We start from the raw sequence: 18,417 nt of genomic DNA on the forward strand, positions 1-18,417 counted from the left end.
TCTTGATTCGGGAAAGCAGTCCTTCCTTGAACGTCAAGGAACTTTGAAGGGCCTTAGAATTTCTGCAATGCAATTAAACTCGCACGAAGATAATGCTGAATCAAATTGGCTATGCTTGTCGATTCTTTGATTTGTTGACCTTAAAGACGAAAAGACAGCTTTTGGTACTCGTCAATCGCTGCTAACTACCAGTTATAGATGTTTTGATTGACGGGTTTTTGAATCACGGGGATGGGTGAGAGCGGACATGTCTCATATTGATAAGGTATCTTGTTTTCGTTTTTGGTACTCCGGCGAAGGGATGTTCCTATTTTCTTGATCACTTTGCAAGAGCGATCTTTTTTATCTCCTTTCTTAGTAGGTTCGATCTTAAAGAAAACTGTTTTTCCTCGCTTACAAGTTGCGTCTACCTCGTTACTATGTTTGTTTTATTCTTTCCTCTGTATTGTTTTGTGGTGCTAAACAGATGTGGTGTACAGCAATACCGTTATACGGAGATTTCCTACGGAATTGTCAGGGAATTGTCAGGGAATTGTCAGGGAATTGTCAGGAAATTGTCAGGGAATTGTCAGGGAATTGTCAGGGAGACTAGTGTACCTGTCCCCTTGTTTAACTATATTCTATGTAATAAGTTCCAATTTGAACTTCTTTATGTATGAAGAGTTTTGCATGTAAAATTTGACCAATTTTTTATTAAATATTTCTTCATTTCAATAATTTAGGACTATCAATAACAAAAGTAAGGTCGAAGTTTTCAATTTATATGCTACTTCAACTAAATTCAAAATTTTTGAAAAACTTTTTTCAAAAATAAGTCCTTTTTATAAATATTCACAATAATACACTTTCAACGATATATTACTTAAGTTACAAATTTCAAAATTTTATAGAATATATGGCAATATTAATTACATTTGTTCATAAAAAGCTTTTTTTCAACTAAACGCATTAATAAATTTAACATAAAAACTAATTTTTTCTCTTGTCCAATCTTTCTCTTGTCCAGTCTAATCTTTAATGAATTATACATAGGTACCTAAAAATCTTTGATAAAAGTTGTTTAAACATAAAGGTATGAGGAAGAAGCAAAATAAACGCAGCGCACAAGTATGTAGGTTGAAACCTGATGCAAAGCGATTCTCGACTAGTGCTCTAGAATCTATTGGAAATTAAAGCAATCTATGTATGCTTAAGTTGCTTTAACCGTCTGCCAATCAAAATTAGCCAATCGATAGGCCTATGAGAAGTATCTCTCTCTTTGATTGGCCAATTGCTTACCGACAGTTGCGTTGAGCTGCTTTAGTATCTGTCGTTTGCCTTTACGGTTCTTCGACCATAATTACAGGGCAGTATTCCTATCCGATCGAATCAATGAGCTTTTTCTGCAAAGAATCAGCTGCTTATCTATTTTGCGAGAAATTTGGTCTTGCCACACCATCGTTACTATTGGCAAATCCTGACACCCAAGTTGTAGGGTAGTTGATGTAAGGAGAGAGACCAGGGTTAGGGGAATAGGCTTGATTCTAAAAATAGAACACTGAATGACAGCACAGTAAGAAGTTTTGAGGAAGTCGTCTGTTCATGTACTAAAAAGCCTACCGAACTGGCAACTCAGTAACGGCCTTCAATTGCTGTCGCAAATATTGTCTCTAGGATCAAATATTTAAGAGTTTGATTTTGTGAATGAACATGAAAATGACATCCGATTTAAAGTGTATCCCAGAGAGTTTTGCTAGGGAATATAAAATAAAGTAAAACGCTGTTGATTGATTCATGGGTAGGTTGAGAGTAAACAAAAACAGCGCTGTTGTGTTTGTGGTCTGAGCCTCGTGGGATTTATCTCAATGGAAAAGATTGGCCAACAGATTGAAATCTAGTTCATGGATACTGGAGCCTAGGATTATCGTATATATTTCAAAATATCCTGCGCAATTTGTGCGACAACATTAGATGATATTTTGCTTTCAAGCTTGAATATAGCATTCTAAGAGCACCATAATGGTTGATCTGTAAAATTATTTCCTTTAAATTTGCTCTTTTCGCTATCTCTTCACTCGCTTCCAATTATTTTCTTTGGCTACTAAAACCAAGTATTGTATGAGCTTTTTCGCATTATCTGGAAAGTATGAATATTGAGTTTCAGACAGCTCAATTCCTAACTCTCTGCTTATCTTCTTGATTCCGTGAGAATTTTCGCCATGATTTAACAGACGGTGCTGGGAATCTCGTACAATCCAGCGACACAGTTTGGCGGGAAATATTTAATCAAAAGTGAAAAATGCATTTTTAAGGCTAAGCCAAAAATGGTTACATTACTCGCATCATGCATGTACTGTGAGGCGTCCGTCGCTATCACATAAGAATTTATGTCAGGGTGAATTTTCGTGAGAATATCAGAAGGGTATAGATGGAGACATATTAAACAGAATTATTAAGTACGCTGCTTAGTCCTGACGCTACTTCTTGCCTGGACAGAATGATTTGCTTGGCCTTGTGATTATCATTTTGCAAGATTATTCTTCAATGGAAAATTTTGCCGATCACAGCGCCGCGTGGAAATGCGACTCACAGGAGCCAAAGAGTACCCTCCAGCCTTTTGTTAATAATGAATGGAGAGAGATGCTAATTGAGGTAAAGCGATGGAGTCAAAGTCTATTATAGCTGTGATGGGTAAACCATTAATTGCGGATAAAAGGGAAAATGTCAGGCGGTTTAGGTCTAGCTGGAGAGAGTGGGATAAAACTGTCGAGGAATGGAAGCCTTGTATATGTTTAACAGTGGTATAATATCTTACTTTATATATATTTACTCATATATTCCTCAATTTTGACATATGTATTAATATTACAATATATATGTATATCATATATATGTATTATTATTAGTCAGCCTACCCAACGGAGATAAATTCATAGCATTTGACACGCATGATATCGTTAAGAAAATGTTGGTGTAGAATCATGTCATTTTACATTGTATATATCATGATTTTTTATCAAAGGGTTTTTCCTTCAGGTTTATAAAACTCAGATTTCTCAACAATTTTTCTCCTGTTTATTCGTCTCTCTTCTAAACAAATTATGTCCCATTTCAGCAATTTTTTTCTTTTTCTGGTTGTTTTTCGTTCAGTCAAGGATCTCAGGGTTAAACTCAACTCAAATAGACAACGATTTCTGCCCTCGTCTATGTTGCTTTCGTTTAATACTTCCTTGTTGAACGAGATCAACAAGCTTTGAAGAAATCAAGTTTCCTCCTTCATACTTTGGCGCTGCGCTGCACCCATTTGGCATAACTAACTGACAATTTTGAAATTTTGTTGGCCTACGATCAGTAACGTAATAGAGAGAATAGGGCTTTGAAAAGCAGGTTCATATACAATTTCGCATGCATTGACATGTACTGTTTACAAATGAAAGTGTATCAAAATTTGATAAATTACAATCGAGCACATGCTTAGAATAAAGGGGCGCGTGTAACAGGTGCGTTATCACACGATGCTCAAATCAGTTTCTCGAACCCTTTTTCAATCATATTTATACCATATCATTTTAGTCCTCCTTGGGAAACCTGGTTTCTCTGTGACCTTTGTCAGTTGCTCTAGCCACATATACCCTCTGTTACGTTACTTTACCCAAGCTTTAGTTAGGGTCAAATGAAACTACGATCTTGTTCTGCATTCAAACTGATCAAGTGTTTTTCGCTCGGGAAGAAAGTTCAGCCTACCTTCGAATTTATCTTCGTCATCCCTGAGCCTCCTTTCCATCTTTAGCTCTGGTGATCGAATTCCACTATAACTGGCCTCGCTTTGACTTTCAAATGTTTCTGAATAGCTCCAGAAACGGTTTCTAGACATGTTCAGAACTTTTTCTCTTTGTTTTTCATCCAGTGATCTAAATTCAGGATCTTGGTCAATATTTCGTATCTTGCTTGCTTTAATGGCCGCCGATTCTTCAAGACTGGGCAGCTGGTATTTATGAGCAATTTTTAGCAATAAAACTGGTGAATGATTTCGATACGACATAAGGTATTCTTCGCAACGGATAACTAGTTCTTCGATCATTAGCTCGTCTGCCAAGTTCAGAAGTGTAAGGACATTGCTGTCTGAAAATTTGAAAGATCGCCGTTACAATTAGGGTAAAAAATGCATGAAATTAAGCGAGAAGTTGATGCTGTTCTTATGATCGACCAGAATGTTTTCGATTAGGTTTGTTTTTGAAACAGGACATAATGCTTTCAGCAATCAAGCTTCAGCAATATTGATTGAAAAGCCTTTTGGAAAGCTCACGCATAGGCCCGTAGAAACAGTGAGGATAGAAGGCTTTCAATGTTTAGCAAAGATAAATATATAATCCCACTTTTAAATTAATGTAAAGCGATTCCAAATCTGGCATATGCCACAAGCCCCCCTCCCCCCTACCTCCTACTTTCTTGCATTCTATACACTATACAAAAGGCAGTTTGTCACTTTCTTTATATTTTCTGCAATACTCAAATTCTTGATTCAACTTGAATCAGTTCATAAAACCCATTGGTGAATATTTTCTCTTTCGCAATAATAACTGTAGAAGCAAGATTCACTTCTATTAAAAAAATTTATATTAACAGAAACAGTAACTGAACTTTATACAAAAATTCAACAACTCTTACCGTTTATTTCTGCTTCAGGCAAGTATACAAACGTCAAAAGCATCTTGATTTCATCTGATTTGTAACCATTCAGAGTCACTACTGTTGTTTTGTTCTTATTTGCTGGTACACTGTCGATAATCGTTCGAAGAATCTCTGATTCTATCGATAATAAAAACCTGTGCACTGGGAATATCGATCTCTCTACCCGCAGAATCATATCACTGTCCCCACTGTCCCAAGGACATTGTTCAAGTATAAAAGAATCCTTAGTGTCCGCTAATTCAAGATCTTTATTGCAAATCTTTTTCGTTGCTAATTTTTTCATCGTCTCAATCGTAAATATTTTGCCTTTTCCACTACCTTCTAGTTCTGGATCCACCTCCCAGCTGTTCATTATACGCGTTTTTCGATGTTTGTCGTCAATTTTGTGGGATTTCTTGTACTCAGGATCAAAACAAGGGCAAAAATCCAAGAAAAGGGATGAGAGCTTCTTTTTAGCTGCTATCAAACAGTAACTAAACATATTGATGTGAAGAATTTGTACTTTCTCTTCGGATAAACTCCTGATATTTTGTGCCAGACGCCGGCGTAGTTCACAGCCTTATATTTCAACTTCTGTTTTATTTTTAAAGCAGCTTTTGATACATTGCTCCTTCTATCTTAACCACATGCCAACCTGTTTGATTTGAATAATGATTCGGATTCCTTTGTTTCGGCTCAGTGTTTCGATTTCACTTTTGTTGATTAACAATCCTTCTGCCACGTCGATCACTTGAAACCTCTTTTGATCAATCACTGGTCACATTCTTTCTTCCCTCCGGTTTTGATTCGATGACCTTTCTTGATCGAACACTGACGAGATTATCCCTTTCTTCTAGTGATTTATTCGATGATCTTTCTCGATTATCAATAATCAGATTATCTCTTTTTTCTGGTGATGATGACGTCTCTTGATCGATCACTGGTCAGTTGATCTCTTTCTTCTGGTTATTGACTCGATGATCTTTCTTGATTGATCACTGATTCGTTGCCGGTGTTCTTTTCGCCAGTTGCTGATTCTATGGCTTACGTAGATCGTGATTGCTCTATCAAAGGCATTCACTTTACGTTCCGGACGAGTTTTCTATAGCCGAGCACCTGCTGTCAACTTGCCCTTATACCATGAAGCATAAGATGCCTCTTGTTAGCTGTTTGCTCAGTTTTTATAGCCAGTTTTCTTTGAATTGATATTTATTGCTTCCTTCTTATCATTGGCTGCTGTTTCTGATCTGCAAAAAAACGGTTTATAATCATAACGCTTTATCCCCTAGTTATTAGCAGCCACTCCTAAACCAATTAATTTCCAATATCAATTTAATGTTATTATTTACTGCCTGTCCACAAAAATGGCTGATGAACTTATTTTCTCATGCCAGAGAGTATCTATAGGATTATACAAGAGAATCTATTGCTACCAGTCATATTAATTCACTAAGACATGAAATCTTATTTTGTGAGGACAGGAGTCGTATTTTTTAATCTATTTTCTCTCTAAAGCTCCACTATAATGTCAAGTCTATGTATAATACCTTACAACTTCTCCGTGGTTGCAGTTGATCATGGAGGATGTTAAATGCAATGTAATCATACTTTTTGCTAGCTACGAGGAGCAACACCCAGTACTCACAGCTTTTTAGCACTTTCAAAGTGAAACGCAGTCTTGCACTGTGGTTTTTCGCCTTACCTATGCTGTGTATCCTTCGTACCACGCGGCAACAACGGTGCTTTATTGTTCCTTGTTCACTGCTATAAACTGGAGACAAAGCCTGAACTCGATCTTTTTTACTGTTCGCGCTTCTGTTTTCGTAAGCCATTCGAATCAAGTGTTGCGCTGTTTTCACAGGTGGCAATACAGCGTGTTCATCTGGTGACCAGGCAGCCGTTGCAGATGTGCCTGTTGTTAAATTTGCGAGATTAATGAAACATTTGAGATTGTGGATACACTCTTTTTTTATAAAAACCAGTAAATTTAAGTTCAGGCTGAATGTTCTTAATTTTTTCGAAAATCTGAGGCTGGATTGTTCTTAATTTGTTCTTAAATTAAGAGGGTGTAAGCAGTGCTATTGCTAGCTTTTTCACTCTAAGGAGGTGTTCAGGCCTCATTTGCCAACAAAGTGAGTGAGACAGCCTTAATTTGCTGACAAATTTGAATATTATTCACCGAAAAAGCACCCACACATCGATAAAAATCCTCGATTTTGAGAAAAACGTTCAAAATTGCATTTTGCAGAAGCTCAGCCTCAGCTTGTTCTTAATGTGTTCTTAACTTTTCACCAGTTTTGAGGCTCGTGTTCTTATAAAATTGTTCTTATAAAAAAAGAGTGTAAGTGTTAGGCAGATTCCTCCGCAACCTTGCTTTCATTGTATTAGAGCACAATAAACGAGCCTTTTACAAGAGGCACTCAAGTGTAGACAACTAGGAGGAACGCACTGTTCTAGAGTAAAGGCTTGCAATGATCATAGGCATGTTAACAGTGTGTGAATTGGAACGTAGCATCTTTTATTGCGCTTGCAGTACCTGAAACCTACCAGCGGTGACCGCCAGATGTCAAGCAATGATCATCTTATTACTAACAATTATTCCTTGGCGTTTCTACAGGGTTGACTGCCCTTTCAAGAGTGTTTATGTACGTGCCTCTTCTAAATAAAGTAGTCTCTGTGCCCTTTCTGTGCCCATAGATGCATGCCCTTTCAGGGGCGGATCCAGAGTTAAATCTGACTGACTTACAAAGAAGAAAAAAAGCATTAATGGGCGGGGTCAAAGGGTGTGGTCACAAAAAGGTCTTTTTGTAAAATGCATATCAAAATGGCACAAGTATATAAGAATGTTTGAATCAAAGATTCAACCGTCTCGTAAAGCAAAACCTTAACCATGAATTTGTAGGTACTTGGTATACAAATTAAGTCTTACAGATAAAAGAACACACTTTGCAAGGAAGGAATCCTTTGACCTTTGCATGTATATCTTTTTTCAATGGCATAATTAAACCTGCTTATTGCTAAACCTGTGTAAGTGTTGTTTCATTCATGAATCTTTGATCCATTTTGGTATTAATCAATTCCAATACTCGCAAAAGACTTTCTTCAAAAGACTTTCAAAATGCATTCTGACCAGTTTTCTTCCAAACAGAGCACAAAGTAGACAAACAGTGTCATCTAGTTGTGTGCAATTAAATTGTTGTTCCCTTTGAACAGCAGTATTCAAATTTATGCAAAAGCATATCTAGTTTCTTTTCCACTTAATACACGTGGTGATTTATGCACTTTGTGTATGATTATGGGAAAGCTAAATATCTGTTAAAAGTCTTATTCAGCATCAATTTTTGGCTCATTACACAAAAAATAATAAATGAGCCAAGAGTATACAAATTTCCTTACTTTTTCAATGATTTTTTTATGATAAAGTTTTGTATCTGGCTTCCAGATATTTTGCATGATTTCATAATTCTGCATATCTGTCATGCCGGTAGCTTTTAGCTAAAAGTTCCAATGTTTATCAAATTGACCATCAGAACTGGAAGATTTGGATTTGATAAAGCATTTGGCTCATCAGATTTGTTTTCTCCACTGATTCTAAAGTCATTTTAATGGAAACATTTTTAATAGAGGAAATCTTGGCTTGCTTTTCTGGTTGCTTCCTTTTTTCATTTTGGTTCTTTCTTGAAAACATGGTTGTTGCAAACAACTTTTTTGCCAGGAAGAGGAACAATATGGTTTGCATTGAATGATGGGTTAAGGTCACAACCACCTGCCTTAGACTATAGGTTCAATATTTTGATTGCTTTGCTTAGATTAATTTTTGCACTGCTTAGATTTATAACATGCCTTTTTAAACCCCAGTTTCTGAATAAAAGCAAACCATGAACATTTAATAACTCTATGATACACATAGATTGGGCTCCTCTTCCTAACCTGACAATTTTGGATTAACCATGTTCAACACAACCAATGCACCATTTTTGAAAGAACCTGTAAGTATATCACTAGCTTCATTAGAAACTGAATTAGAGAAGAAAGTTTCCAACAGAGCAAAAGATCTCTCATAAGCAAGGCAAGAAATGCTGCAAGAAAGATGGGAGTGGAAGGCATAAAACTCAGAGTGAAGATAAACTTCAGCAGATATTAATGCTCTCAGTAGATGACACATCTTTTCTAATGACAGAGAATCATTGTACAGGCAGTTTTCATTTTCCCTGAACCTAACCAACAATATATATTTTACATTCTACAAAGGCATGCTGAAGCCTGGGGCTGCTGTAGCCCCTTATACCATGACGTATCTTATTTAAGTTGTGGCACTAAATATATCAGTTGCAGACTTCCATAAGTGTTTGCTATCTAGTCTAGAGTAAAGTTATGACTACACAGTTTTCTGGCAGGAATCGCTTTTGAGATGATGAGTAAATGTAGACTTATGCATATAGAGTTGAGGATTGCAGTTTATTGATTAAATATTTCCCGTCAATTGAATAAATCTTTAATGTTGTTTGAGCCTTGATAAAGAAAAGGATAGAAACCTAAAAATATTTTGACCATTCAGATATTTCTTCAAAGTTAAAAATAACAAAATGGCTTTTGAGGTATAGCTCAAAACCTGTAAACGAGCTTTTCTACAAAATAATTTGTTCTTGATTCATTTTTAAACCTTACCCAACCACCTTCCAACTTGTGTCAAAAAGCACCCCCCCCCCCCAAAGGAATTAACTTGATAGAGAAATCTCAAGCTTAGGATAGTGTTTTAAGCAGTCAGTTAGGCAGCAAACCTAGCAAGAAATTTACATTGATAAAGATTTTAAGATCTTTTCCCAATTTTCCCGATCAATTCAGTAATACGTGTTTGGAAATGGAATTTACAGTAATCGTTCCTTTTGTTGTTGTTGCTGTCCACACTTAAATTTCCCGCCACAAGCATTCCGATGGCAAATAAAACTCTACCTATCTCTCTAAATTCTACCAGCATTACTTGATAAATATCGCTACTTTGAAAGTAAGACCGTACCTTCCGGCAAAATTAATTTTTCTCCTGCTAGATCCAGCCATTTTCAGGGGATTAAATGTTGAATTGCTTGTCCTTTTTATTTAGGCCAACAACAGTAAAAACAAGAATCGATCTTTGCCTTTCAGTGGCCTTGATATTTTTTTTAGGATCTTTTTATAATTCGAGCCAATAAGTGACTTGATTGACTTCAAAATATCCATACTGCATCCGGAACCTGGTTTAACAGACCCTCTACTCAATATCCTTTGCCAGGCATTTGTTTACCTGAGACTCTGAGACTGAGAGGTAAAATTGCTGTGCAGGAGGGTATTGTCTTAGCTGCAATCTTAGTGGTAAGTCAGTGGAAGTCAGTCTTAAAATCCATACATCGCCTGGACCCCAAAATATTTCTCATACTGACCCCTGTAAAAATTATTTGCCTTATTGATCATACATCGCCTCTACTGACTTACGAGAACAATAGCGTTTTAGCATGGTGCAGAAAAGCTTTGTTAAAAGATGACCGCGCAGATTCCTAATTTATTCGACTGACTTACCAATGATATTGCGAGTTTTAACCCTAACATCTTTGTTCTAATGATTTATGCACTGAGCTGTGAATTTCTATGGGAGAATTTATTGATAGATCATTTCGTCGAACAGTTTTATAGAAAATTTTCGAACCTACAGTTGACAGATCTGATGATTTTGAACAGGCGCTATAGAGAATATGACAAATTAAAGAAAATCTTTGTGCTGTTGTGGGACTTGAGAAAAATGTGTTTGAGAGCTAATTTTTTTCATTTCGTTTCTACAGATTGAAAATTGTTGACTGACTTCCGTGAGTCGGGTAAGTCAGTCTGGATCCGCCCCTGTGCCCTTTGTTTAAAGGGGCTTGTTCATATTTCATTAAGTAGCCAAGTTTTTTTAAACAGCATGTTATTTTGTTTTCAGCTACGATTTCCACAAATTGACACTTATTAATGATGATAACGATGATTTTGAAGTTAGAAAGCAGTTCTAGATGCGTCATTTTAATGCGAAAATTCGAATTTTAAGCAAATCGAGTGTTTAATAATCTAAGCGATTTTTATTGAATAAGATGCATCATCGGATTATAATATTGTTTCTTTAAGAAGAATCTGTGCAGCATAGTCAACTTCGCTATCTTTGTTGTCTTCTTCAATATTAATCGTCTTTGCATCTTGTTTTCTCTGTTTGTCTTCTTCAGATATCATATATCGTACAATTATAAGAGCGAAAGTTGCTAAGAGAGGAGGCACGCCTGCTACATAGAAAAATACTTTATAATCTTGAGTGATGTCAGCGAGAAATCCTGCAAAAAATTATGCAAAATCATCATCTATATTCTAAACTGACTTAGACCGTCTACATTGCTCCGGATTTCAATGAAAACGGATAAAAAAGTATCCGTTTTCACCTCGTGTTCACACTGCTCCGCTGCGAAAACGGAGACTTTTGAAAACGCACTTTGAAAACGGAGACTTTTGAAAACGCACTTTGAAAACGGAGACTTTTGAAAACGGAGTCTTTTGAAAACGCAAAACGCAGTGTGAACACCGAAAACGGATACTTTTGAAAACGATAACAACAACAACAACACAGCAAGATGCTTTGACCGCATCAATTTGAACATCTTTTCTTAACATGGTTTATTCACTCGAAGTAAGTGCACTACTTGGCAGAATATTAGTGGCAGTCAATTGTTTGATAAGTTTATCAGCAGTTGCAAGGTCTGTAAACTAGTTCGTTGCGTTTTCCTTTTTATCCAGAGCCGAGCAATGTGAACGCTTCATCGTTTTCACGCCGTTATCAAATGTATCCGGTGTAGTGTGAAGAAGTAAAACGGATCGATATGAAAACGGATAAAAACGAATACAGAGCAATGTGAACATAGCTTAAAAATGTTTAAAATAATTATAGAAAATTTTAAAATAATTACGCCACATCTAAATTTGTTAAGCTGTCAACTTAATCTCTTGGCTTTCATTTTCATTGCTCAAGGGTTGGTCCCACAGTTATGACGGATAATATCTATTGGTTTATGGAACATGATGCCAAAATGCCGACGTTTGCTTCATACATTATTAAGTAATTTCTCTCAACCCGAAGGGAAGGCGGGATTTCACAAGAGCCTTGTGGCATTCGCCTATACACCAATTCGACTTACGACCACATTTTGAAAAATTCTTTAAATTCTTTTGTACAAAATTTTTGACCTCAGATTCAGATTGATGACACAAAGATAAAAACTTTATAAGGGATTTGACCGTGATTGGCGACTTGGGGGGTAAAGTTTCCCCCTGAACGATTTTTGCGGTCAAATCCCTTACAAGTTCATTTCTCGGTAAAATCTAAAATACAAGCTCAAACAATATGAAAAATGGTATCCCGCCTAAAATTGTGACGATAAAACCAAATCTGAGCGTAAAATAGTCGTATAATTAAGTTTAGAGAAATTTCCAGAACGTGGTCGTAAGTCGAATTGGTGTATCATTCATGCACCTTCATCAAATTGCGTTGACTTGAGTTAACGAGTGTGGAAAACAGCCTCAAGGTTGATTGCTACAAGTCTTTGCGCTGAATTTGTTCAAGTGCTTCATTTCCTAACGTCTCCTGTAAAAGAGCAGTAGTTTTCTCTTCTGGCTCCTTTTCTTTGCTGTTCCTTCACAGTAAACGTTGGAAAATCCAGCCTTAGAACGAATCCAAAAGCGAAGACTTGATTCGTCTGACCATGCCTTGTAGAATACGTTGTGGGAAATTGCCATCTCCCTTAACGAATTCTAAGAAAACCTCAGCCAGGTAAAATGAGTAATGTTGCACAAATGCATGCATACCTATTAATGGTGGTCCGAGCACGACTGGAACAGCTATAACTGCAAGAAGCAGAGAGATTCCTTCGCTAAGGTAAGTTAGGCCTACGAGATCTCTTGTGATGGGCGTCACAGTCACGTTGACTTGACCTTCGATAAAGGCATACACCCAGACGTAGACTAGCACATGGGTCTTTGTATATGAGAATGCAGCAATGATTGATATTGTGCCAATCAAGAATAGTATGCACTGAAAATAGCTGACTATATTGACAATCTTTGAATCTGCAACAACGCCAGCGGTCAGCCGGCCTATGCAGCCTGAGACTGCGGTGAAAACGGGAAACTGCCTCGCTAGACTTTCTGATGCACCGTATTCTATCGCCAGTTGCACCTAAAAAACAAGCGTTTCAAATTTATTAATATACGTGTATCCCCTGTAGAACCACAAAATTCGTATCTGATCATCGGACATCTTCTGTTTACTGCCCCCTGTTAAGAGATAATGTTCTGGGAGCTAAAAGATCGTAGCATGGTTGAAGCCATGATTCTCTTCACATTCTGAATATAGTAGCGGCACCAGCTACTGCAGAGTGGGACGGTTATGGGCGTGACCAGTGAGGCAAGCCCTTCTGCCTCGTTTCAGTGCCTTGTACCAATTTTCCTTGGGCGAAATTTCAGGGGCAAAGGTACAGGGGCGAAAATATGACCCACCCCTACCCAATTTTTTTTAATCAATTTTTTAAAAAAATATGTCGACCATGTTTTCATAAAAGTAGGGAAAGGTGGATGATAATCCAAAACCTCCCTTGGGGCCGCCACTGTATGAATAATGGGAATCTTCTTATTGCTTCTGGAAGGATAAAATCTTCAATACATTATTTGTGGAAGAGCAACGAAAATATCTTGCACGCCCTTTAAATAGAAAATGTAAATAAATTCTTGTATTCTCAACTGTTAACGTATTAAACATTGCAAGGAACAGGACGAAGAGGCTATCTAGCAAAGTTTTGTCCCAAGTTTTTAGTCCCTGGCATTGTTCTGTCTAAAAGTTTTAGGTATGTGAAAATTCTAATAGATCTGGGCTGGCAATATCACTGCTTTACTTAAAACCATGGCAAAATCATGCAAGTCAAATACATTGCTACGGCCAACTGATTCGATTTCGTCAAAAGTGATTTTAATGAAAAAATTGTTTCTCCATATCTGAAAGCGTAGCTACAGATGTAGAGAACTAAAGGCAATTACTGTTTACCTGATGAACGCTTGAAACGCTATACGTAAATGACAAGATTGCCATGGCGAATAGGAAAAAGCCAAACGGCTTATTCTTCAATAATTTGAAGTACACTTGATATCCCTTGCTTTTCCAAGATGGCTGCTCTTCATCTTGGTAGTTGGTAGAGAAGAAAAGCCGAGACGAAGTTAGGCCGATGAAGAGAAATACAACAGCAAGGATCTGAAGTGTCCTTTCAAGCTCAACTTTGGTTAGCAGGAAAGATATCAAGTATGAAAGGCCGATTTCAGCGATAGAGCAGCCTCCCGTCTGAATTGCTAAAATGGAAAAGAGGATTCATTTCAGACATGATAGTAATCGATTTGTGGGATTTGTCCAGAATCTATCTAGGGTTTGAACTTGCTACAAGTTACTCGCTCTTCTTACTACCGATAGTTCAGAAAAAGCAGAATCTAGAAAAGAGGTCAATTGAAGGAGAGGGTAGTTTTTAAGAAGTCTGCTTTAACCAAATGGATGACCTTGTTTAGGTAGCAAAACCTCGTTTCGAAAAGCATACTTGGGATCTTGAGATTCCGCATTATCTTTTGAAACGTTACCTCTCTCGGTTTGGGTTGGCTTCGATTAGCTGTCAACGAACAGGGGAATCTACGTTTGTGTAGCCTACACGCAGATGTTTAGCTAACAACAATCTTAATGTTTCCACGCTGGTGCTGATATATGATCCTTACTTTGAAGGGTCTGTCAAAGAAAGCATTGAAGCTTGGGTCACAGTTAAGATGCGAATAGAATCATCGATTCTCGTGAAGGAAAAGTGAATCGTCGCATACTAGCAAATTAATAATAAATTCTTCACTTCTTACGCCCCCTAAGTCTCAAAATTCTATTCTCAAAAACAACGACATCAACTGTGTTCAGCATAGAAGCGGACATGGTTTATTGTTCGGATTATGATCTAACAACTTTCTAAGTCTCTTGGTTACTTCGTAGATTAACCGCCATGTGATATTAAACATGTACTACAGTGATCTTGAACTTAGTTTTTTCAACTTTATAACTGAGAATTGAAGCTCGTTATCCATTTCAAAACTGTGCTTTGAACAGCTGTTAAAATATTTTCGAAAACAAGATTTTCACTTTCAGCAAAGCAGAAGTTGAGTGGCTTTTATCTTTAGCAAAAGCAAACAATTTCATGCGACCTTAAATCATCAATAATCCGGCAAAGAGAAGGGAAAAGAAACGGCACATTATTAAATCCAAAATTTTTCCGACAAATTTGTTCCTTTAGGGATGCTATAGCCCCCTGTGTCCTCCCGAGTCACTGTGCCCATGTCAAACAAACCAAACTGGTTCCCCCTTACCAGTAGCAGTTGATAAACGTTTATCAAAGTATCTGTACGCGGCTTTATGAGTGCCCATTATCATCACACATGAGGCCAGTCCAAAAGGGACGCTATACGTCACGAATGTTTGGTCAATATTTCTCGAAAACGAGGTCATCAACAGCGATGCTGACAAGGGTATCACGGATAGTGTTGTGCAGCGTCGTAGTCCATATCTCTCGTGGAGCCACATTGCCAGAGGTGATAGTATGAATACCAATGAAACAGGAATGGACCCAACCCATGCTAAAATGGAAAAGAAAAATTAAGCTATCGTTAAACAAAAGTGTTGCGAGTATAAGACAAGTATGTGGGAAAAGGTCTTGGATAAATTTATTCAAATACAGCAATTTATATATGAGAATGTAATTAAAGGCATTTGACACAGATAAAATCGCTTACAGCCACTAGACCACAAGCGGTTGACCAATCAAATTGTGCACAGAGAAAAACACGCGAACGGTTTTGCCTTTCTGCAGGGATGGCGCCAGAAAAGAAATGCTGGGGGGGAGGGGGCTGTAGTGTCAGAGTGCCGACAGTGAGTGAACCACCAACAAAGATCTAATACAACACCATTTCCGCTGTGGTAAAAAAAAATCACGAAATGGAAGTTATGAAAGTGCCGACATTGCTAAAAATTTTTCAAAAATTGAAGTGCCGACGGAGGGGCTCAATGAATTTTTGGGGGGCTCCTGCCTTTCTGCTAATCGGCGAAATCCTAGAGCAGCGCGCAGTGGTTTCACGTGAGCAGTTTCCAATTTGTTTTTTTTTCGCCTAATTATTATTGGATTCGCAGCACTTATGCATGTCAAAGGCCTTTAAGAACTTGTTTTAAATAAAGAATAGTTCGTTTTATATTGCTTATATCAACGGAAAATGGGGATCTAATTTTTAAACAACCATTTACAAGTTTTTAGGGTGATAATTTAAAACCGATGCATAGAACTTTGCCTGGACAGGAATTTGTCTAAGAGGTGTCAATTTTTAGAGAACTGATTACTCAAGGAGAAAGTCATATGAAATGTTTCAAAGGACAAGACTGCAAAAATGCATTACGGCAGTAACGTACCTCAAGCGCACGTTTCCATGAAAACCACATTACAGTAAATCCTCGAAAAAGCCCCTTTGGGCTTATATATGCAAATATGAATGTTTAGTTCAGGTCTTATTCAAGGGGCGGGTGCTTATTTCTAATTAAGGTTAACATAAAAGGAACATAATTCTTTTATTGAAATCTGACAAAGCTTATGATATGACAAAACCCGCATTCCCTATAGCTGAGTATGAATTAGAATAAGCTTTGTGGGGGGGAATCTAGTCAGCTGCCAATGGAGAAAGGAACGTATTTGCAAAAATGAATCTTTTTGCAGGGAGCTTATTCGAGGTGGGGCTAATTCGAAGATTGTGAGCTCTGCTGTCTCTAGGTAAAGAAATGCAGTGAAATGCACTTACAATTACAGAATTCCGTGTTTTTTATAATGCTCAGAGAGACTACCGTTTGTCCAAACACTTGTTCGTACCTCATTCCTTACTAGATAATGACTGACAATAAAGTGAATATTCTTTTTTGCTTGGGGCCGACACTGGCGTTTTCTTGGTCTTTGAGTTCTTCTCGCTTCTGATAGAGGATTTTTCTCGCATAGTCGAATATAGTCAACATAAATATTTTTGACAATTCTTTCCTAAGTTTTTTCAATTTCAATGGAAAAAGCATGCGCATTGCATTTAATTTGGTATATTTCCCCTTGAATTCAATTAATTCTGTATACTTTTATAGAGCCACCGCTGATCTTTGTCCCTTATACGGAAGCACTCTTTAAGGCCCAGCCAAACGAATAAAACATCCGTAAAATATTGTCGAACATTTTTGTACCAACATTGTTGGACAAAGTTTTATGACCTGGCCAGACGAATCAAACAAATGTTAAAACATCTGTGATGGTCAAGCGCTGCCGCACAGCTTCCTACAGTTACTGCGTGGTATTTGCCGAATTTTAATCTACTGCGTTTGCGTAAGTAAAACAAATGTTTTAAGGGGTGGCCAAACAAACGCAACATTGTTGATCAAACATGAGAACAAAAGAGATGTTTTACGAAATGTTTGATAGAAATCAAATTTTACAAAACATGTAAAACATTGCAGAACACCGTAAAACATGGTGGCCAAACGAATAAAACATGTTTTGTGCAACGATGATGGATGATGTTTTATGCCGATGTTTTATTGGTTTGGCCAGGGCTTTAGAGCATAAGCGTCAAATCTTGATTGGCTAGGAAAGGAATCACCGCCACGGGAATCGTCTTTGAACTGAACCAATAAGGTTGCGAGAAAGTCTTCGAGAAGCACATTTTTTGGCCTTAGTCTTTGCCCGCAGGTGCCGCATAATTAGAGGGGGGGGGGGGGGGTCGGTTGCGTAATGTTGAAATTTTAAGAAATGTTGAAAAATATTCGATTAGTGGGGGGGGGGGTTGGAATAAAAGGAGTTTTAGAGAAATAAAACTCTCCAAGGGATAAAAAAGCAGTATTCGTTTGTGCCGTTGCATCAGTGTGATATGAGAAATTGTACAACTTCATACCTGTTTTCTCTTTTGAAGATTTGAACTCTTTTAAGAAAACACTGTAGAATATACCAAACATTCGCATAAAACCAAATGATGAAAACATCAGAAGTACGGAAGCCGTCAGTGCAATCCAGGATAGCTTTGAGTCTCGAGAATCAATAGTCACTTTCAACTTTGCACATTTCATCTTGCTGACCCAGACTTCGTCAAAGAGCAGCAGCTGTTGTCGAACAATTTTTTTTTAATAACAGTTCTTTCAATTGCCTGTTCGTAGCGCCCTTTTCACTCGCCTTATGTTGCACCGGTCCCTACTGGAATTTGATTTATTTTTGTTTTCACAAAAATAGCTGCAACCTCTTATGGTTTTCAGTAACACTACACTAATCCTGATACAAATGGAATGGTCTAGTTTCCATACTGCTCGACCTGATAGTCATAAATAAGCATGATTAATAGTCATTAATTAGTATGATAAATTATTTCAAGTAAAGTGTTAGGGTTAGGGTAAACTAATTACGTCATCAGGTCGAGCAGTATGGAAACTAGACAGCTCCGATACAAACGTCGCTGGTTTTGCTGTTGTTGTTGTACAGGCTGAGGTTCTCAGAGTTTGACCATTCTCAGTAAGTGCTGAAAACAATTTGCGAGGGCAGGGGGCGCACCCTAGAGGCTGTAACATGAACAGTAAGCTATATTAGTTATCAACATAAGAAATGAGATTCCACGGCTCTTTTTGGCTTTCCATGGTGTGGTCCCTTA

General features: G+C 37.5%; 2 protein-coding genes across 5 annotated transcripts; both read right to left on the reverse strand.

Moving 5' to 3' along the window:
- Positions 1-260: 260 nt before the first annotated feature.
- On the reverse strand, positions 261-10,517 carry LOC135688455 (uncharacterized). Of its 4 annotated transcripts, XM_089114161.1 has the most exons (4): positions 9,668-10,517; positions 6,198-6,562; positions 4,648-5,897; positions 261-4,101 (listed from the first exon to the last, which is right to left on the reverse strand). In XM_089114161.1, exons 3-4 carry the CDS (start codon positions 5,150-5,152, stop codon positions 3,659-3,661), a joined length of 948 nt encoding a protein of 315 aa, XP_088970287.1. In that variant the 5' UTR covers positions 5,153-5,897; positions 6,198-6,562; positions 9,668-10,517; the 3' UTR covers positions 261-3,658. The 4 variants fall into 4 exon arrangements, with proteins under 4 accessions (XP_088970287.1, XP_088970286.1, XP_088970288.1 ...); XM_089114160.1 differs by having other exon boundaries at positions 6,353-10,517; XM_089114162.1 differs by having other exon boundaries at positions 6,296-10,517.
- Positions 10,518-10,527: 10 nt separating this feature from the next.
- On the reverse strand, positions 10,528-18,398 carry LOC135688452 (monocarboxylate transporter 10). Its single transcript, XM_065205308.2, has 5 exons — positions 17,674-18,398; positions 15,076-15,342; positions 13,736-14,034; positions 12,505-12,874; positions 10,528-10,982 (listed from the first exon to the last, which is right to left on the reverse strand). Exons 1-5 carry the CDS (start codon positions 17,843-17,845, stop codon positions 10,762-10,764), a joined length of 1,329 nt encoding a protein of 442 aa, XP_065061380.2. The 5' UTR covers positions 17,846-18,398; the 3' UTR covers positions 10,528-10,761.
- Positions 18,399-18,417: the final 19 nt, after the last annotated feature.

Source organism: Rhopilema esculentum, chromosome 19 (assembly GCF_057945365.1).
Source record: "Rhopilema esculentum isolate cy_ngs chromosome 19, ASM5794536v1, whole genome shotgun sequence".
Taxonomy (NCBI): Eukaryota; Metazoa; Cnidaria; class Scyphozoa; order Rhizostomeae; family Rhizostomatidae; genus Rhopilema; species Rhopilema esculentum.

Excerpts from the sequence above, each read along its gene's own strand:
- LOC135688455 (XM_089114161.1), bottom strand. The coding sequence starts at position 5,152 with ATGTTTAGTTACTGTTTGATAGCAGCTAAAAAGAAGCTCTCATCCCTT. Across the intron at positions 4,102-4,647 it reads GCCTGAAGCAGAAATAAACG|ACAGCAATGTCCTTACACTT; the intron begins GTAAGAGTTGTT and ends TCAAATTTTCAG.
- LOC135688452 (XM_065205308.2), bottom strand. The coding sequence starts at position 17,845 with ATGAAATGTGCAAAGTTGAAAGTGACTATTGATTCTCGAGACTCAAAG. Across the intron at positions 15,343-17,673 it reads ATCTTCAAAAGAGAAAACAG|CATGGGTTGGGTCCATTCCT; the intron begins GTATGAAGTTGT and ends TTTCCATTTTAG. Across the intron at positions 14,035-15,075 it reads ACGTTTATCAACTGCTACTG|CAATTCAGACGGGAGGCTGC; the intron begins GTAAGGGGGAAC and ends TTTCCATTTTAG.